The following is a 16,704-nucleotide window of genomic DNA, read 5'->3' on the forward strand; positions in this document are numbered from 1 at the left end:
ATGCAGATTTTCATATACGATTGAATATTCTGAAATTGTTTCTATGTATCCATTTTCTCTTTCTCTCGATATCTTTGCTTTTCGTTCGATTTTTTTGCATGACAAAAAGAATATAAAAAAAAGGAAAACGAAAGTCGATATTCCATAGTGAAATTACTCACTGAGATGACAGGGATATATCACAGCTTTTGTCTTTTCCGTGCGGTATTGTCAAACAAATTTCCGACGTTTTCCAAACGTAATTTCCGATAGAAATTCCAAATTCTAAAAATGATTTTCTTTTTTCGTTTGTAATCCAATTAACAGATTGTGCCAAAACAATATATTAATGATAAACGAACGAACATTTATTTTACACATTGGTTTTAACGTTCGAGTTCATAATTAATACATGTTAATCAATGATGGTAAACAATTAGTTTCGTCTCCATATTCATGCAATCTATCATTTTCGGTTTATCGATTCCGTTTATCGATTATTCACATTTGTGTACACGTACACAAATAACGTATTGTTAATCTATCCAGATGTGATGTATCAAGATTTCTCTAATTCTTACAATAACATCGAATTCTAGCAAAAATTCTATGCTAAATTCTAAATTTTAAGATTAAACAATAATCTTTTACTGCGAGAAGAGAATGAAAAAAAGAATCAACAAGTCACACCCAAAGACATGTTTTTCCTTCTTCGTTATCTATTAAATACATAGAAAGCGGCCTTACGTAATTTGTCAGGTATAAGTACTTATCGGAAGGACTGACATAACTGAAGTTATGAAATTAGAATCAACAACAATCATGATACCGTTAATTTCGATCGTTACAAATGAGAGCTTTGCTCATCAATATTCATATCTCGTTGTGTGTATATAAAGTTTTGTACAAACTCGCCTCAAAATGTCATTATAACTTAAATCGTTATTGCAACTGTCAGAAATATGGAAAGAGTCAGAATTATTCTACATTGTCTTGGAAGTTGAAAAAATTGTTGATTTTAAATGTATTGGCTCGTTCCGATAAAGCATTAACTCGATGATTAATAAAAAATCAAAGTTTGAAATAAGCTATTTTCTATACGGATACATAATGCATTTTTGTTGAACTTATTCGCTAGCATAGATGCGATAAATCTATTCCCTGCGAGAATTATATTATGCGTGCTAGGTAATGAGAAAAGTTAAGTTATTCGAAAAATGATAGGAAAGAAAGTAGCAGAATTCATCGAGGATGTCTATTTTATAGATTAAAATGAATTAATAACGATATTCTTATAATTAGCATAGAAATAAAATGAGAGTATGCTTCGCGTGTGAGTAATAATGAATCGAAAGATAATCGAAATGTAAACCCTATTTCGTTAAGAAAGATCTTGAACTACTTCGTAGTGTTGGCACGACTTGGCGAAGATGACGAGAGACCAATCTCGCGTCCTCCGTTCTTTGGTGACGCAGTCAAAACCGAAGGATATCACTGCGTATATATGTATACGCATTTATGCAGGTGTGTGCACGGTAAACGCATGAATGCGTAGACAGGAGGAAAGAAACGTCAGGGTAATGCGATTTCCCACAGGTAAAGGCAGCTCCACGCCTCTAAGCAGGCGTGTCGCGTGGAAAGCCAAGAGATTCCCAGTCCGCGGCCTTGTCAACGGCGGCTCTTTGCTTCAGATCCAACTTCAAACATCTACTCCAAGTATTTCCGTTCGGGAAAAAAAAAGAACGTAAGAGAGGGGAGTTGATGGTTAAAACCCGTATATAGAGGATCAACGCGATGTCATTCGTACAGATCGCCTTACAATTCGTGAACCGCCTCACACGCATTTACACGTCTCGACTTTAAAATTCGAACCTTTATTATCTTGAGGCTTCTTCTTGTCGCAAAATGAAGTCCTTTTTGCTTGTAAGTCGATTTATTTTTTCTTTCCTTCTTTCTTTTTCTTTTATTTATTATTATTTTTTTTTTTTTTTTTTCATTCCATATCTGCCCTCGAAGACCGATATTTTATCAATATTTTCACAACGTCAACGAACAATTTCGAGCAAATATTTGTCAAGTTTTTTATTGGCTTTCTTTTTTTTTTTTGTTAACTTTTCGATTTTGTATTGTGATTTCATGTGAATATTTCAATTGAACTCAATTGAAATATTCAGTGAGTCGTTAAGAAAGATCGAGCTAATGGCTTTGTAAAGAGGAAATGCCGTGAAGATAATATAAGAATATAAGTGAAGATTTCTAATAATTCAGTTTGAAAAAAGAATGCTCGACGCGGTGAAAACGTCCTAATTAAGTTCATTAATTTGCAATTCATTCGAAACAGAGATGACTAGATGGAAAATTTATATGCATTTCGATCTATCGCATGTATCATGCTCGTAAAATTCATGAATGACCAAAAGAATGTGATCATCGATCGAACTGTCAATTAATTTTCGTTTAAGAGCTGTTATGTTGGTACGTTAGTTAAATTAAAATTCTCCAAGATTTCTTCGTTTCTTGTGATATTTTAAATCGTACGCGTACAAATATCTTTGTATTATGAAAAACTTTAAAAAGGACAAGACATTGATATGATATAATTAGGTCATAGATTAGACTCCTAACATACGCCTATATGGAATGTATGTTAACTGTGAGAGTAAAAAAAAAACAAGAAAAAATATATTTATATAAATGATATATAGATAATATTTACTTTTTCAGATAATCAATCTTTTTCTCTTCTTCTATACCTAATATTTGTCATATCGAAACTAATATTTGTCGAAAGTCTGTGGCAAATCGTTCGAAGATATTAAATCTCTAAGATTTGTAGATGGATAATATTTATTGAACGATTGTAAGACTTTCTATTACTTTTGATTTTTTCTCTTTTAAATTTAAATGTATCGATTGACAAGAAAAAAAGAAAAAATGGACACTTTTGGAATTTGTCCTCGTTTGAATTTATTTCTTTTCAATGTCACTTTCCGAATTACTTGCGTGCTAATAATCATTATCATTTCTTCTTTCTTATATCTTACCGTTGAAAATCGCGTATTTCTACATCGTTGCTTGACATTGTTATGATACGTACATATATAACGAGCATGATAATCACATTTAATATTTTACTTGTCAAAAGAGATACTTATATGTACGTGTAGTAGTATACAATTATGATTACCTCTGCGATTCACGGTATACGATCTGACTGTCTTATGAGATTCTAGAATATTATTAGCCGTCCTCGCTTTTGCAGGTAACGTATCTCGTTGGATTGGTCGTGTTATGCAGTAGTGCTATAGAACTGACAAACTCAAAATTATCGACAAAACTTTTGCCGGTAAATGACGCGAGTGGTACGAAGGACTTGGATACAGCAGCCAGTGATCGGAGTAAGCAACAATATATTCCACTTCATCTATGTTACGTCTGATACATCACGTTATTTCACGTATATTTCATTTATTATTTCATTTTTTATTTTAATATTACTTCTTTGACAATTTCGACAATTACATTAGAAAAGTCGATAATAAAGAGTTTTTTTTTTTAAGTAAAGTGACTTTCGATCATAAAAATGTTTATGTAGAAATAAATAGATAGCACTGGGAATCCTTTGAAATAGTTTGACTCATTCTTGATGATTTAATTCTAAGATTAGACAAATGAGCGAACTGGAAGCATGTTAGATTTATGCATAATTCTATAAGAAGACCTTCAACAGACACGTTACATTAGCATCCGATTACATGTACCACCTTTTTCCTTTTATGATAATAACCGTTCGACGTTTCAGAGCGTGAGAACGTTAGCGACACAGATAGTCAATATTCGCCGTAAACACATTTCTATGCACATATATATATATATATATATATATTTATATATATATCTATCTATATATATATATATAGATATATATATATATTTCAACAATAGTATAAGTTCATTTTACTCGTCCAAGTTCACACGATTGTCTACGATTGAACGACCTTAACCCCTTGACTGATGATATCGTGTGAAACAAGTGTTATGTTTTTTACGTATTTAAATATAAAAACGCACAACAGACATAAGGAAAAAGTATAAGAATTAGGTTTGTGATTTAACAGTTTTAAATGCGCTTACATTGAATACTATTTGCTATTGGATTTATTATTAGTACTTGATTGCATTCGCACGTGTAAACTGTATTGTTCTTTTACTTGCAATTAACAGTATCATTCTTTTTGAAATATATTTAATAAAGCTCTTATATGGAATGTTTTCGAAAAGAAAAATAAATGCCGACGACTGTTCATATACGGCTAATAATCAAATATTTGATAATGATAGTGAATATAATTATATATTATATCCTAAAAGGAAATGTCTGAAACGATCGATTATTGAAGATAATAACGAAGATGAAGAAGATATGAGCCATCAATCGGAAGAATGGATTTGGAAAATGATAAATAATTATCCGAAGATCTGGAAATATAGACAGATTTGTGGAATGAAAAAACAGTTAGATAAAAATTGTAGTAAGTTAGATGTTTCCTTATACGATATTTGATAATATTATATTTTGGGAAGTCATTGTCACGGAAACGAATCGTCACGCAGATCAAGTTATAAGCGATGAAAATGGATAAAAAAAAATCGACGAGACTTAGATTCCTTCAAGATGTGATCATTTTATGTGATTGTTTTCGGTCTTGGCGAGCGATGTGATTTTTTCGTCGATTATGGGACGTACAATGGTTACGAATTAAAATCATAAGGCAAAGGCTTGAAGTAATATCAAAGATAAAAATAATCGTACGCGATGTATCACGTGCTTTAATTATTTTTATATATTTTACGAATTATGTGTCTAATATTATTTATACGTCGCTTAAATGCCTATGATTATTTTAAGACAATAATTTGATTGCAGCATTCTTAATCGGTAAAGAATACGGTCAGCCAGGCTACGGAGGGTACGGAGGTTATCCCGTATCTATATACGGACCAGGATATCGTGGTACGAATTTAACACCAGGATATAGAGGATATCCAATCGGTAATCCTGGGGGTGTTATTGGAGCTGGACATACTGGGTGAGGATACATTTGTTAAAAGGATTCGTTCAATTTCCAATTAATCGATATAACAGAATCAGAGAAATTCTTCTTTTTTAGATATGGATATTACGGGAACAGATATAATCCTTATTATAATTATGGTGCTTTCGGTGGTTCCGGTGGTTACAGTGGATACGGGAGCATTGGTGGATATGGTACCTTAGGAGTTGGAGGTTACGATGATCCTTATCTTGGATATGGTAGTTATAGTGGTTATGGCCGTTACGATGGTCAAGGACTCGATGGATATGGAAATTACGGTTCCGGTGGTTACGGTGGAACTTATGGTTCTACGTATGGGATTAAAAACAATTATGATCCTTATGGTTACCGTAGTAGTAGTAGTAGTAGTAACAGTTATGGTAGTTACGCCGGCTATCCCTCCGGATATAGGGGTTATTCCTAAAAGTTAATGAATTTGATATACATGTATAATGCTAATACATAAAATCAGTAGTAGTTTTTTTTTTTTGTACGTACTTTGTAACAACGTAATAATATTAAATAAAATACGGAAAGTGTTTATTTTTCAAACTAAATGATGTTGTTTCGTATATTTGAATAATACTTAACATACATAATTAATACATGATTTGTAGTAAATATTAACATGACATTTGAATGTGAAGTAGGGAAAACTTAAAGAAATAAATATAACCAACGAGAACATAATAATTAGTAATTAGTTCATTATATAAAATGTAATATATTCGGACGTAATAAATTTGTTGGACCTAATTGGATAGTTTTTATAAAAGTATTTAAAATTTTAAACGAATCAAATATGTATATAAATATTGTTAAAATATAATACAATTTATATTAACTAATCTCTTATTTTTTCTAATATATTATAAATAATTGTTCACACACGTATATATGCATAATGATTAATGTTCATTTATCAATATTGGTATTGCACAATATTTATAAATGCGTCTAAGGAAATAATCAAGCGCACTAAAATTGTGTATGTGGAATAACTTTGTTTTTGCATTTTCCTTGAAGATCTGACAAAATAATACGTAAAGGAATAATATTTACTTAAGCTTAGTATTCATTAAATGGGTTCGTCGCAATATTCAAGATGAAGAGTAATTAAAAAATATCGTCGGTATAATAAAAATATTAATCTATAAACGACTTATATTCTCATGCGTGATGTTTCATACACGAATAATCATAATCGTTTAATAAAGTCGTTTAGATGCAATATGTACATGGGTCGGTCAGTCGACATGCATTCTAAAGTATTATGCACAATAAGTAATGTTTAAGTTTTAATATCATCGAATCGACGACCATCTATTAGCTGACCTGCAGCTGGCAGAGGGATACTTCCAATATTTCATATTTAATTCTTATAAGAGCGAATACTTCTCTTCCCCGAGAAAAAAATAATATCTTTTGTATATTAATATGAATAAGTTAACTAGATTCATTATACTACTTTCCTATTTCTGATTTTTCTCTTCTCAACAACGTTTCTGATTGGAACATTCAAAAATCCAAGATTGGCCACACTCAAGACGCCCTTTAAATTTTCAATATTGCCAAGTTGATCCAATTGTAAGCCAAGAAGTTTTGTTTCTATATTTTCACCTGACGTGGTACATGCATTGCATGGATACGGAATAGGTGTTGCGGAGGGATACATAAGTTTCATTTTATGACTATCTGCCTTGTTGCCGGGACAATACGGTATAAAAATGACAGGAATGAATCCAAGCTGACCAATGAGAGGAGGAGTGGATGTTGTGCTCCTAGTAATATCGTTTTCCTTGTGCGATTCAACTAAGTAACAAGGACAAGCTTGAGGATTCGGTCCTAAGGGTAATGAAAAGGACTTAATATTGACCAGATGTGGTGGTTGAACTCCTGTTGCGTTTATTCTATGATCTCTTTGTTCACCTTCCGACGATATATTTACCTGTTCCATGATAGCAATAGTTTCGTTTTCGGGGGAATCAATATTTTCTCGTCTTTTGTTTTCTTCATTTCTATCGAACTTCGTATGCACTATAAGGCGGCTTCCTTGATGGTTTATTTCATAAGGTTGTTCTAGTGCATCTTTGATAATATCTTGGGATGCAAAAGTATGATTGGCAGAAAATTTATATTCTTTTCGGTATTGTTTTTGACGATGAACAGGGAATTCTTCTAAGTCTTCTTTCGGTTCTTCTGCACGCTTAATGTCCTCTATTACCTCGTATTGATTATTTTGCTTACGTTCAATTTTCAATCCGTATGTCTTAATGTTTTTATCAGTAATTTCATCTTTTTCTAGATTTTTCGAGAATGTATCCTTTAAATGATCTGATGTTTTCAATGTATCATGCATTAATGAATTAATTTCTTTCGCATTATGGTTAACATTTCCTTCATCAATTTGTTCATATTCTTGCGTTTTAATTTTACTATGATCCAAATCAACGATTTTGCTTACTTTGATAGGATATGAAACCTCTGATAATTTATCATTATTTATTGCACTAGCAATATTCGATTTTATAAGTGATTTTAAATTAATTTGTCCTGGAAAATCTGTTTTTATCGATGAACTAATATTTATCGGTGTATAAGATTTGAGCCGTAAAATTTTCACAGGACCACGAGAACGTGATTTCGCGGAATGTATTACACTTGAGTAATAATCTGGATCACCAGGCCATGGTCCATCAGGTCCTGGAGATCCGGTTGGCCATGGACCATCCGGGCCTGCTTCACCATCACCACCGACGTCTCCAATATCGCCTATATCATCAATAGGTCCTTTTGGTCCAACAGGACCCTCGGGGCCATTGAAATAAGATGGATATCTAACATGAATTGGGTAATCTAGAAAAATGAATAAAAATTATTACAAATAAAAACATGGCAAAAAAATACATAAGATTTTACAATTTATCAGAAAATACACATACACAATTCTAATCTGTATTCAATTTTAAATATAAAGTTTCATTATACTATTTCATTAATTGCAATTTATACTACAAATATATAAATCTTAATGAATTTTTTAAGTCCTAAAATATTAGATAATATTAAATTTCTAAATATAAAAAAAAAAAAAATAATACATACTTGGCTTTCCAAATAAACCGGGTCTTCCGTTTGTTCCCAAAATCCTAGGATAAGCTGACGGGTATCTAAGAGATCCATTATAACTTAGATGTAGTGGATAAGGCGGATAGGATGGTATATTCGGTCTGTTAGATCTCTCTGACGTGTCAGAATATTCGGCATGTTGTTTTCCTCCTGATTTTCTACGATATCCAGAATTGTCTACTCTACTTAAAGAAGTTCTTGTTCTGTCACGTTCAAGAGGTCTTTGTCTATCAGGAGAGATAGTAGGCCTAGGTATGACAGGATATCTAGAATACGTTAGTATTCTTGAGGTATCAGAATTATCATCGTATTCAGAAGTATCTTGTCTACTTGGAATATCAGATGTATCATGATATTCAGGATGTGTTTCTGATGTACCATGATTCCCAGGAATGTCCTGTCTACTTGAAGTATTATAAGTTTCTGGGGTCTCAGAATATACAGGATACGGTTGCGTTTCTGATGTGTCATTCTGGTGCCCAGATGTATCTAAAGTATCAGAAGTACCTGGTATAATATATTGACTAGGCGGTCTTGGACTATCTGGAAATTTGTAAGTTTCAGATGTGCCAGGGTATGGAGACTGCGGTTCTTTTCTTGATATGTCAGAGTTTACACGAGGCGATGGTGTTCCTAATGTATCCAAATGTGCTGAAGGTAGTGGACCCAAATTTGCTGGAGGTAGTGAACCCAAATGTGATGGAGGTAGTGAACCCAAATGTGCTGGAGGTAGAGAACCCAAATGTGCCAGAGATGGTGAACACAAATGTGTTGGAGGTTGTGTTCTTGTCGGTATTTCTACAATACCAGGAGTCGACGATATGCCAAGGTATTCAGGATGCGATGGCGTTCTCGTTGTACTCAAATATGCTGGAGATGGCGGATCCAAATGTACTGGAGGTAGTGAAACCAAATGTATTGGAGGTAGTGAAACCAAATGTGCTGGAGGTGCTGAACCCAAATGTGTTGGAGGTTGTGTTCTTGTCGGTGATTCTATAATAGCAGGATTCGACGATATGCCAAGGTATTCAGTATGCGATGGGGTTCTTGATGTACTCAAATATGCTGGAGATAACGAATCCAAATGTACTGGAGGTAGTGAAACTAAATGTATTGAAGGGAGTGAAAACAAATGTGCTGGAGGTGTTAAACCCAAATGTGTTGGAGGTTGTGAACCCAAATGTAATGAAGGTTGTGAATCCAAATGTGTTGTAGGTTGTGAACCCAAATGTAATGAAGGTTGTGAATCCAAATGTGTTGTAGGTTGTGAACCCAAATGTGTAAGAGGTAGTGAATCCAAATGTACTGGAGGTAGTGAAACCAAATGTACTGGAGGTAGTGAAAATAAATATGTTGGAGGTTGTGAATCCATATGTGTTGAAGATTGTGAACCCAAATGTGTTGGAGGTTGTGAATCTAAATGTGCTGGAGGTGCTAAACCCAAATGTGTTAGAGGTTGTGAAAACAAAAATGGTGGAGGTTGTGAACCCAATTCTGTTGGAGCTTGTGAACCCACATGTGTTGCAGATTTTGAACCCAAATGTGTTGGAGGTTGTGAATCCAAATGTGCTGGAGGTGCTAAACCCAAATGTAATGAAGGTTGTGAACCCAAATGTAATGAAGGTTGTGAATCCAAATGTGTTGTAGGTTGTGAATCCAAATATGTTTTAGGTGGTGAATCTAAATGTGTAAGAGGTACTGAATCCAAATGTGTTGGAGGTGGTGAACCCAAATGTGTTGGAGGTTGTGTTCTTGTCGGTATTTCTACAATAGCAGGAGTCGACGATATGCCAAGGTATTCAGGATGCGATGGTGTTGTTGGTGTACTCAAATGTGCTGTAGATGATGAATCCAAATCTGTAGGAGATAGTGAAACCAAATGTATTGGAGATATTGAAAACAAATGTGCTGGAGGTGGTGAACCCAAATGTGTTGAAGGTGCTGAACCCAAATGTGTTAGATGTGGTGAACCTAAATGTGTTGAAGGTGGTGAAGCCAAATATGTTGGAGGTTGTCTTCTTGTCGGTGATTCTACAATACCAGGAGTCGATGATATGCCGGGGTATTCAGGGTGTGATGATGTTCTTGGTGTACTCAAATCTGTTGAAGATGGTGTTCTTACTATTGTTTTTACACTAGCAGATATGCCAAGATATCTAGGATGCGATGGTGTTTGTGATATATTCAAATGCGCTGGAGGTGGTGAACCCAAATGTGCTGGAGGTGGTGAACCTAAATGTGCTAGAAGGTGTGAACCAAAATGTGTTACAGATGTTGAATTCAAATGTGCCGGAGGTTGTGAACCGAAATGTGATAAAGGTGGTGAATTCGAATGTGCTAAAGGTGGTGAATCCGAATGTTCTGAACATGGTGAATCCGAATGTTCTGAACATGGTGAATCCGAATGTGCTGGAGGTGGTGAGTCCGAATGTGCTAAAGGTGGTGAGTCCGAATGTGCTGGAGGTGGTGAGTCCGAATGTGCTAAAGGTGGTGAGTCCGAATGTGCTGGAGGTGGTGGATCCGAATGTGCTGGAGGTGGTGGATCCGAATGTGCTGGATCCGAATGTGCTAAATTTGGTGAATCCGAATGTTCTACAGTTGGTGAACCTGAATGTGCTGGAGGTGGTGGATCTGAATGTGTTAAAGGTGGCGAACCCGAATGTGCTAAAGGTGGTGAATCCGAATGTGCTGGAGGTGCTAGATCTGAATGTTCTACAGTTGGTGAACCCAAATGTGCTAAAGTTGATGAACCCGAATGTGCTAAATGTGGTGAATCCGAATGTGCTAAAGGTGGTGAATCCAAATGTGCTAAAGGTGGTGAATCCAAATGTGCTAAAGGTGGTGAATCCGAATGTGCTAAAGGTGGTGAGTCCGAATGTGCTAAAAGTGGTGAACTCGAATCTGCTAAAGGTGGTGAACCCGAATGTGCTAGAGGTGATGTTCTTGCTGGTGTTTTTACAATATCAGGGGTCGACGTTATTCCAAGGTATTCAAGAGGCGATGTTGTTTTTGGTCCAGCAAAATATGCAGGAGATGACGTTATTGTTGTAGTTTCTGTTATAATAGAAGTCGATGGTATGTTAGGCTGGATAAGTGTTTCTGATGCACCCGATTGTGCAGAAGATGATAGTCCCTCTGGGATTTTTGCTATATCATGAATGCAAGACGGTGGTATTTCAGCCACTTTTAATATGCCAATGTATTCAGAAGAGCCTGCTTTATCTGAAGAAGAAGTATCTGACGCTTTTACTGATGTTTCTGATGTGTTAGTATGTCTAAGAATGGCTTTTCTACCTAAGTTACTATATATTTTTTGTAAGGCAATCTGCATAGGACGACGTGATCCTTCATTCCCTGCGATTCTAAAATCCTTACAATATGTTTGTGTTCTTGATGTGGCAGAAGGTTTAAAATATAGACTACGTGGAGTACTTGGAGTAACAATAATCTTTGGTATGTCCAATTGTCTAGGATCTGTAGGACTGCTTGGAAAACTAGAAGTCCCTGGTGTTCCAGAGGCTTGAAAATGCGGTTGTATACCTGATGTGCCAGGGTTTACAGGATGCCCTGGCGTTATTCTTGTACCCAAATGCGCAAGAGATGTTGGTTGTTCTGGGATTTCTTCAATAACAGGAGTCGATTGTGTGCCAGAGTGTCCAGGTGGAAAAAGTGTGTCTGATGCACCCGACTGTGCAGAAGATGGTAGTCTCTCTTGAGTATTTGCAATATCACGAATGCAATGCGATGGTATGCGAGAATGTTCATCATATGATATTTCTTTTGATGTGCCAACGTATTTAGAGAAGTCTAATTTACGTGAGGTACGAGAAGTACTTTGTATGGCAAACTGTGCAGGAGGATCTGTTGTAGATGAAGAAAGGGAAGTATTTTGTATTGTTTCTGATGGATGAGTATGTTTAAGATCATCTTTACCTATTTCATAAACGGTAATAGATATAGGACGATGGAGTCTCGCAGAATTAGAAGCTCCTCTACTACGGTTTTTGGGTAATTTACTAATTTGTAATCCAGTTGGAACACTAGAAGGCCCCGCTGTGCCAGATAATGATGATATTTCTTGTGTGCTCGAATGTGCAAGAGATGATGTTCTTGCTAGTGGTTTTGTAATGTTTGGAGTTAATGGTTTGCCAGAGTGTGTTATTTCTGATGTGCTATGTTGTTCTGGAATATTTTCCTGTTCAGGGCTGAGTGGTATTTCTGGTCTCTCATAGATGTTAGTATAGAATCGTCTTCTTATTCTGCGAGGAAATCTAGGAATATTGAGAATTTCTCGTTTTCTCTTGACAATGGCAAGAATTTTAGAAGATGATGCTGATTGTGAGTTTGGTTGTGTATCTGGGGTTAAAGAATACGATGATGATTGATCTGTGGGACTGTCTGATGCACCTGAAGTACTCGAAGTTCTAATGTCTTGCTTACTATAACCACTAGAAGTCGCAGAAGTCGATGGCATGCCATGTACTGCCATAATACCAGAAGTCCATTGTATACCAGAATATGTAGACTGCGAGTGGGTTCTATTATGCGATACTATTTTAGATTGATTATTGGGTCTTTTACGTGTTTTTTTTACGTTTGGTCTCTTTCGTTTTTTGACTGTTTGAGTACTTTTATTGCATTGTTTAGGAATTTTAGAATAGGATGATTCTTCAGGAGATGCAACTACCTGTGACCACGTACGTTTTCTAGAGTGTTCAGAAATATCTGCTTGTGTAGAAGTGCTTGGATGTGTAGAAGTGCTTGGGTATGCGGAAGTGCTTGGGTATGCGGAAGTGCTTGGGTATGCAGAAGTGCTTGGGTTTGCAGAAGTGCCTATCTGTTTAAATGTCTTTGGTTTTTTTGAACTGTCAGAAATTCCTGTTGTTGCTGCAGCAATGCTAAGAATTTCAGAAGATGGTAATTGTGAGCTTGCTGATGTTAATATAATATTGTCAGTCATGTTAGAGTGTGAAGAAGGTGATGATAGATCTGAAAAGTCTGTGGTAAATGTTTTCGAGTACATTATTTCTGGTGTGCCAGGAGTTGAAGGATTCGATGGTGTTTTTAATATGTAATATTCTGATTCACTTAAAAAGTTCGAAATTCGAGTTAGTACAGGAAGATCGGGTGAATTTTGAGGATCTAATATACCTTGAGTATTAAAAACCACTCCTGCATCCAAATACGCAGAACTCAATGGTACGGTAGGATGAAGCATTATTCCTGAGGATACAAGTTGCGATGATGTTCCTGGTGCGTCTAATTGCTGAGAAGCTGGTAATTCTTCTACTCCAGAATTATCTACTACGCCTAAAATATTCGAAACTTCTGATGCGGTAGAGGTTGAAGGTGATGAAGGACTGTCTTTGTCATCCGGATTATTTGAAGTTCTTGTTGTGTTCAGGTATATAGGTTGCGGTAGTGTTCCTGGCGTTTCTGGTGTTCCCGGACTTCCAGGAGTCTCTGGTGTGCCAGGATTTCTGAATTGTATTCCGAATGAATTTGGACCAAGAGTGTCTTGTTTATCTGGTGTACCAAAAGTTATTGATGTATCAGGGTACGTAAGACGCAATGGTGTTCTTATTATGCCTGGAATGTCAGAAGTTCTTGATCTTTCATGATAGCTCGGATAATACGGTGTTCCTGATGTGCCTGGAGTAACAAAAGTTTCAGGAGTTTTTGGTCTACTTAAAATACTAGGAGTATCTGATTGCATAGGATGGGATGGTTTTTCTGGAATGACAGGAGTAATGGATATGTCAGGGTGTGAAGGTTGGAATGCTTTTCCTGGAGTAACAGATGTTCCAGATGTGCTAGGATATTCCGGATAATATTGCTTTTCTGGTGTGCTTGGAGTACTAGACATCCTTACTCTTGCAGGTTTCCTAGGGAATTCAGGATGTGATGGTGTATCTGGAATGTCAGGAGTTTTTGGTTTTCCTGGAATGTTCGAGGGCCTAGGAATTTCTGGTGTGCCGGGCTTTTCAAAGTATTCAGTATACGATGGTGTTTCCTGTGTTCTCGGTGTGCCTGGTCTTCCTGGAAGATTAGGAGTTCTTGACGACGTTGAAGATTCTGATCTTCCTGGAATCGTAGGAGTTTCTGATTTTCTGAGGTATCCAGACCGAGGTGGTGTTTCTGGTGTACCAGGAGTGGCAGGATATTTAGGTATTCCAGGAATTCCTGGGGCCCCAAGTGCTACATACCCAAAATGAAGGTTATGAAATAATTTGTACAATATTAATACTTATATCCAGATAGTATTTGTTTAAAAGTTTCTTACTTTCTGGTTTTGATGGTGGTATCACAGTAGGATTAGTATTCGTTCCTTCAAATTGTGCACATATGGATGGAAAATGTAACTTGTCCCAAGCTCTTAGAATGCCGTGATGATCATGATGATCGTCATTATCATGCTCATGAGATTGACTATTCTCATGACGTTCATGTTCGTGAAAAAATAGTTCGACATTTTGTCCTGGGTGGACTACTCTATATCCCCATCCATCACTTATGTAAAATGTTGTTTTTAATTTTCCAAAAGGATCTACATAGCCGTAACATCCATATGTAATGTCGTCTGGTCCATGCACTTCGTGATGAAATTGTCCGTTAGGATTCACCTCATAACCGTAATTATATGCATCTGAAAGAAGGTGCTTCTAATTTAAATTTTTTTCCTCAAGAAAATGACGTCATTGTTATTTTATAAATAGTTTTATTTTTAAATATTATTACTTACTTGAATAAAAATCTTGATTTAAATATTGAGCCTTGTGTTCATCACTAATGTCTAAAATTAATTCCGTGCCTTTTCTATTTTCTTCTAACTGTGTGAACTGCGAGACTACAATGGTAATAACCTTTGGAAAAAGATATTTTTCTATGTTTAATCTTTGTCGTACAATTAATATCTAGAGTTTTGGAATTTTAATCCACTTTCGATCGTCAATGTATTACCGAATGGAATAGGAAAATTTACAAGAAGCTCAATTTTTTATTGTCGCCAATGTAACACTTGATGTTTTATTTCGAAAACGATAGAGTTCTTATCGTGATGTGCAATCTCGTCAAGGATTAAAAATGAAGGGAAAGTGAATTCGTTGAAAAAGTCTGTGGATTCTTATATTATCCAACTTATAGGTATATGACACCTATAAGCGAGCATCCTTCATTTTTCAGACTCATTCGTTTCGTTTAATGTCAGTTATTTCGGCGTTACAACATTTAACGAGTAGGGAGAGTAACGCGAGATACTTCACGTAATACTTTCCGGAAAATTTCGATATTTCTTTTCGCGATGCAAATGTAACATGTTTAGTTTTGTCGATGATACAAAACGATGTTCGATTAGACAAAATAATTACACGCAGATTTACTAGTATTAGCTTGATATTAAAATTTATAGCGTAATATTATAGGTCATTGAAATTGACACGTGTCCGTCTCGTTGTATAGTACAGCTTGAGATCGTTTTTTTCGTGTGAGCGGTTGATGATCTCAGCGATTCTGTTGTTCCACCTACGAAAAGGGAAAGTAAGATCCCCTTGAGGATACGGAGATCTTCATTGGGCCATATACGTAAAGCCAGAAATTGATAATGTGGGAGGACAATGTTCAATAACAATGAGATAATGTTTAGAATTTAATTGCGCTCGATATCAAGGACGACTGTTCTCTTCGAACGGAAGTTTTTTTTTCTTTTTTTTTTTTTGTTTTTCCCCTCTCCCATTACGAAGACCACTTGTATGCTGTTATTTAAGAAGAGCGTCGATACTATCGAGAAGTCGATGAACGTTAAATTATACGCTTGTTCAAGAAGGGGAATAAAAAAAAAAAAATAGGCGGATCTTGCGTCGCGTGCTACTCCACGTGACTACTTTTGACGTAATTATTAATAACGATAATATAATTATATTACGCGAACGGTATAACAGCATTGGAAAGGTACAAATAAGTATTCGAGAAGTATATCGAGAAAGAAAAATAATCGATAAAACATCGTTTCATAATCTTCGATTGTAGTAATGAAGTAGGATGCGTTTAAGTATACATGTCGATCGATCGACATCAAATTAGTTTTCATTTTCTTTTTTATGGAAATCGATCATTCGTTAGCTTCAAACCGGATCTTCCTTTCTCTCTCTCTCTCTCTCTCATTCTCACTCTTTCATATCATCTTAATTATTTACAAGCAAATCTACCGGTCAGATTACCAATATTGTACCGACTCGAGCATCGGAAAAGACGAATCGACGCATCATCTTTTGGTGAAAGTCACCAATGAGTTGTGTAATGGAACAACCGTCGATATTGCCGACGGCTGTAAAGGCCAAGATCGTTTCTTTCATGATCGTTTGTCTCTTTCAAGCGTCTACTTTTGGACTCCGGGTTCTTTGCACGAGACTATCGAGACGTTGCTCGATTCTTTTCAAATTCCTTCCTACCTTTTTGGAACTTTAGATCATTTCTCTTAATCCTGATAAAATCATATTTATGG

At 35.7% G+C, this 16,704-nt stretch overlaps 2 protein-coding genes across 3 annotated transcripts in view; one reads left to right on the forward strand and one right to left on the reverse strand.

The window, feature by feature from the left end:
* Window positions 1–1,759: 1,759 nt before the first annotated feature.
* LOC124432954 (shematrin-like protein 1) lies at window positions 1,760–5,831 on the forward strand. Its single transcript, XM_046982348.1, has 4 exons — window positions 1,760–1,902; window positions 3,242–3,377; window positions 4,907–5,069; window positions 5,151–5,831. Exons 1-4 carry the CDS (start codon window positions 1,885–1,887, stop codon window positions 5,497–5,499), a joined length of 666 nt encoding a protein of 221 aa, XP_046838304.1. The 5' UTR covers window positions 1,760–1,884; the 3' UTR covers window positions 5,500–5,831.
* A 132-nt stretch (window positions 5,832–5,963) lies between these two features.
* The window catches only part of LOC124432952 (mucin-12-like), a 38,062-nt gene continuing 27,321 nt past the window's right edge, over window positions 5,964–16,704 (reverse strand). For both annotated transcript variants that reach the window (XM_046982341.1, XM_046982343.1), the window contains 5 exons: window positions 14,947–15,067; window positions 14,488–14,850; window positions 13,356–14,402; window positions 8,181–13,202; window positions 5,964–7,931 (listed from right to left, as the gene is read on the reverse strand). In XM_046982341.1, the coding sequence (XP_046838297.1) occupies window positions 6,535–7,931; window positions 8,181–13,202; window positions 13,356–14,402; window positions 14,488–14,850; window positions 14,947–15,067 (7,950 nt within the window). In that variant the 3' untranslated portion in view covers window positions 5,964–6,534. The remainder of the gene's footprint in view (window positions 7,932–8,180; window positions 13,203–13,355; window positions 14,403–14,487; window positions 14,851–14,946; window positions 15,068–16,704) is intronic.

Source organism: Vespa crabro, chromosome 2 (assembly GCF_910589235.1).
Source record: "Vespa crabro chromosome 2, iyVesCrab1.2, whole genome shotgun sequence".
NCBI classification, from domain to species: domain Eukaryota; kingdom Metazoa; phylum Arthropoda; class Insecta; order Hymenoptera; family Vespidae; genus Vespa; species Vespa crabro.